Consider the following 4,633-nt stretch of genomic DNA (forward strand, 5'->3'; position numbering starts at 1 on the left):
TAAATTGATTTAAAAAAAAAAGGAAATGATGGCTAAGAGCTGTAAGAGCCCCAATAAAATGATTAAGAAGAGAAAAAAAACACAGATTCCCTGAACCATGCTAAATGGGAATCCCAGAGAATTAGGAATCTGTGGGTTTGCCAGCCTCCAGGGGCTTCATAGGCTCAACTTGGAACTATAAGAGATGAAGTGTGGGAAATATGGCCAAATAAATCAGCTCAGAGTTGTGAAGGTGCTGTTGAGGGAGTTCTAAGCCACAGTGCCCTGATGGATAACAACATGCAATGAAATCATGGTCAGGTTCTGTGCCACCCTCAAAAACAAAAAATGTGTTGGGAAAAACTCGAGTTATACGTGAGTATACACGGTAAGTTTATTCATTGTAAATACACATGGACCGAATAGGCGGGAACGCGCAGGAATCAACAGACGACATCTGTGGAAAAAGATGATAGAGAAGCTCAATATCATTTGTCAGAACAAGGCTGGAACTGTACAATAGTCCATCCATTGCTCATGTGCAAGGTCAAGTTAAAGTTAAAGAAAATTAAAGCTTGTCCAAGAGTGCAAAAATAGAACCCCAAGTATATGCTACATGAATTTAGCTATCCTCTTAGGAAGAGATTTGACACACTGAACACTCGTGATCAAAAACTAGACAAGTTGTGGGATGATATCAAAGACATCATATATGAAGAAAGCAAAATGTCATTTAAAAAGGAAAAAAACCGCAGCGTGCTGAGGGGATCCAGGCATGGTTGGCCGCAGACGGAGGCCGGAGTACGGGGGACCCCTGGAGCTGTTTCACAACGAGGACCAAGCCCGGAAATACGTTCGCAACTCCCGGATGATTGACATCCAGGCTAAGATGGCTGGCCGGGCCCTGGAGCTGCTCTCACTGTCTCGACCAGCCCTGCTACCTGCTGGATATTGGCTGCGGCTCTGGACAAAGTGGGGACTTTATCTCGGATGAGGGACACTATTGGGTGGGCCTGGACATCTGCACCGCCATGCTGAATGCGGCCTTGGACCGAGACCCAGAGGGAGGCCTGCTTCTTGGGGACATGCGTCAGGGCATCCCCTTCAGACCCGCTTCCTTTGACGGTGTATCAGCATCTCTGCAGTACAGTGGCTCTGCGGTGCCAACAAGAAGGCCGACAACCCTGCCAAGCGCCTCTACTGCTTTTTTTCCCTCTCTCTACGCCGTCCTGGCCCGCGGCTCCCATGCTGCCCTACAGCTCTACCCGGAGAACTCGCCGCAGTTGGAGCGGATCACAACCCAGGCCACCCAGGCTGGCTTCACAGGGTGTTGTGGTAGACTACCCCAACAGCGCCAAAGCCAAGAAGTTCTACCCTTGTCTTTTTTCTGGGCCTTCGAGCATGTTGCCACAGGGACTCAGTCGCAAACAGGCGGTCCATGTTCACCAACGAGAGGGTCACCACACGCAGGTCTTCGAAGTGAGGATTGGTGAAGAACACCCTGGACGGGGTGCTGGAGAAGAAGGAGCGCCGACGGCGGCAGGGCAAGGAGGTACGACCCGACCCCCAGTCCACCGGCCGCAAGCCCCGTTTCGGAGCCGAGGGCTGTCGCCTCAACACTGTCACCGGTGTGACCTCACCATCCCATTCGACTGGCCTCTGGGAAGCTTTTTCCACCGAAGCACTGACTTCATCAGTTGATAGAGTAGTGTTGTAAAAAGTTGTAAAGTTTTTAAAAAATTTGTGACGTTTTCAAACTTCTTTTCAAGAAATGGTTCTGTGAACATCTTATTTTGTTCTACAAGCAATAAACCACACTCTGTGGGGCTCTTCAGCAGTCCTGGCTCTGCGGGCCCACGCACGCTCTCTGCGTTCCTCTGCTGGCAGGGCTGAAAGACTTGAAGGTTTGGAAGCATTCTGATTTGTAAGGTCCTCAGCGGGACAGGGCATAGCTGAGAGGGAGGGTGGTCAGGCTTCAGTGTAGCAGAGATGCCCAGCACTGAGGCCTCTCTTGTCAGGTTCGGGGGCCTCTGGTCTGATGGGACAGCCCAGCACTCAGGGCAGGCCTTGCAGTGAGCTCTGCGGGGGAGGGGGGGTGGTCTTGCTGGCTGAGAGGAGCTCTCATGGTTGCCTGAGATGCTAGGGAAAGGGGGTGGGCCATGCTAGACAGAACTGGCCCCAAGGTGACATGGGCCCCAAAGCAATATGAAGGGCTGGTGTTCCCTGGCAAGGGCTACCGGCCCATCCCTCAAGAGGCCAAAGGTCAAAGGGGAGATGCTGGGAGGCCATTGGTGGGGACTGCACCCATTGACGAGAATCGAATTGTTGAATAAAAATTGACTCAGTTAAAAAAAAAAAAAGACTAAAATGGATGTCTGAAGAGAGTCTGAACCATGTTCTTGAATGCAGAATACTGTATGACTCTACTTATATGAAATGTCTAGAAACCACAAAAGTAGATTAGTGGCTGCCGAAGGCTCGGAGTGAAAATGTGGAGTGACCACAAATTCAAATGAGAGTTCTTTTAGGGGTGATCGGAATGTTCTAAAATTAGATTGCTGTCAGTACATAATTCTGTAAAGTTAGTTCCTTTCTCATTAGGTATGACCATTAAAAGTAGCTATGTCTACACTTCTTTGAGGTCAAGAGACATTAAACACAAAAGTAAATTATGCAGACATTAGCATCGGGTCAAATCCTCATCAAAGTTTTAAAAAAATGAATTAATGAAAATAATTCATGAACCTCTACGAATATGCCCAGAAACCTGGGTTTGGAAAACCAGTGTGAAGTACAAATGTTTCAAAGGTTATTTAACTTAAAAAGCAGAGCTATTTAACTTCACAGCGAATGTTATTCATAAAGCTATGCTATTCATAGCAATTCTAATTAGTGTGTCCATTCACAAAATGCATTAGGAAGACAGTCTCTATAACACACAACTAAAACCAAAATTGTTTTCAGTTATAAATATTTAATAGGTTTTTGAATATTTATAATTGCAATAATTTTAAAGCAAGATACACCTAATACAAAATAGTAGAGTCATTCCACTTTAAAAGGCTGCAAATATTTGGTACAAATGATTAACAAATGGTTGAGAACCATATTCTGTGGTAATAAAAACTGCAGATAATTTTGAAAGTGAATGTAATTAATACACAATCACTTAAATCAACACTAACTGTGCAAAAGTGCATCATATACGACTAAACAACAGTTGACTAATCTCTCAGAAACTTAAGCAAAGCACGTTGCTCATAACTCTCAAAATTAGTCACTAACTTGCTGATCTGATAGAAGACAGAAGACTAGGGTAACCAAACCAAACCCACTGCCATCAATCCCAGCTCACAACATCCTATCTCACAGGGCAGAACAGACATGTGCCTTAGGGTTACCAAGACTGTAAATCTTCATAGGAGCAGACAGCTTCAGCTTTCTCCTGAAAAGATTAGGGTAGAGGGTATATAACTTATTTTCCACAACTACAGAAAATTATTTCCACCTATATATCCCACTGAGGTGTTTTGTTTTGCATTTCTCTATCTTACATAAAATATAAGCAATTCCATGCGCCGCAGTTCTAATATACGAGAATTTTACTTACCATGGTCTCATTAAATAATGAGACTTCCAACAACATGGGTCATATTTCACATTTCATGCATATTAACTGAGTAATTGCATAAAGTACAAATGTCGTGGCAACCTCTTCAGTCCCAAAACCATTATGTGAATCACTGATGCACATCAAGTGGCCAATCACGTCACTTCTTCCTAAACCTGTTGGTGACCACACTGCACAGCTGTTATTCAGTGCATGCCTAGATAGCCAAACATGTAGTTATGTTGTCCCCCTCTCTCCCAATGATAGATCCATCTGTCATTTTACAAAAATAGATAATTCAAAGAGAGGGAAATTTGACAATGTCAAAAACTCTAAAGGTACATACAGGGCAATCCATTTCTTGCCATCTGATCTTTAGAAACAGGCAACTCAGCAGCATATGTGAGATTCAAAGATAATCATTTCATCGTTTCTTTTGTAACAGTAAAAAAAGGGACCACAACTGAACAGCTGAACAACATAGTGCTTGTCAAAATGTGACCCTTAGACCAGTATCACCAGCATCATCTGTGACCTTGCTAAAAATAAAAACTCTCAGGCCTCTCCCTATACTTACTGAGTCCGAAACACCAAGAGTGGGGGTTCTACGATGAATATCTTTTTAAAAGCCTTCAGATGGTTCTGATGCACACTCATGTTCCAAAATTGTAAACTATATTGTTATTCAAGTCATGCTATGCCTAACACATACCTAAAAAGAATACCATGGTACATGTGAAGAACTACTATTAAAAATCTGTGAAGACAATCGCAAGGAGTTGGAAGCAACCCAAATTTCCATCAACAGACGAATGGATTAAAAAACTATGGTACATACATACAATGGAGTATACTATGCATCACTAAAAAGCAGCGATGAACACATGAAGCATATCGTCGTATGGGAAGAACTGGAGGAAATAATGCTAAGCAAAGTAAGCCAAGCACAAAAGGACAAGTATAACATGAGTCATGCAAAAGGGGCACAGGGAAGAGCTACTGTATACAGACACTCTAGGGGTAAGGTCCAGGTAGTATGGCAGG

General features: G+C 43.9%; 1 protein-coding gene across 1 annotated transcript in view; it reads right to left on the bottom strand.

Annotated features, from left to right (window-relative positions):
* WDR70 (WD repeat domain 70) overlaps positions 1 to 4,633 on the bottom strand; it is a 325,699-nt gene that overhangs the window by 236,961 nt on the left and 84,105 nt on the right. Inside the window, exon 8 of the mRNA XM_045285256.1 lies at positions 3,400 to 3,424. Within this exon, the coding sequence (XP_045141191.1) occupies positions 3,400 to 3,424 (25 nt within the window). The remainder of the gene's footprint in view (positions 1 to 3,399; positions 3,425 to 4,633) is intronic.

This window comes from Echinops telfairi, unplaced genomic scaffold (genome assembly GCF_000313985.2).
Source record: "Echinops telfairi isolate 266 unplaced genomic scaffold, ASM31398v2 ScPeMD7_7469;HRSCAF=8507_1, whole genome shotgun sequence".
In the NCBI taxonomy this organism is placed as follows: Eukaryota; Metazoa; Chordata; class Mammalia; order Afrosoricida; family Tenrecidae; genus Echinops; species Echinops telfairi.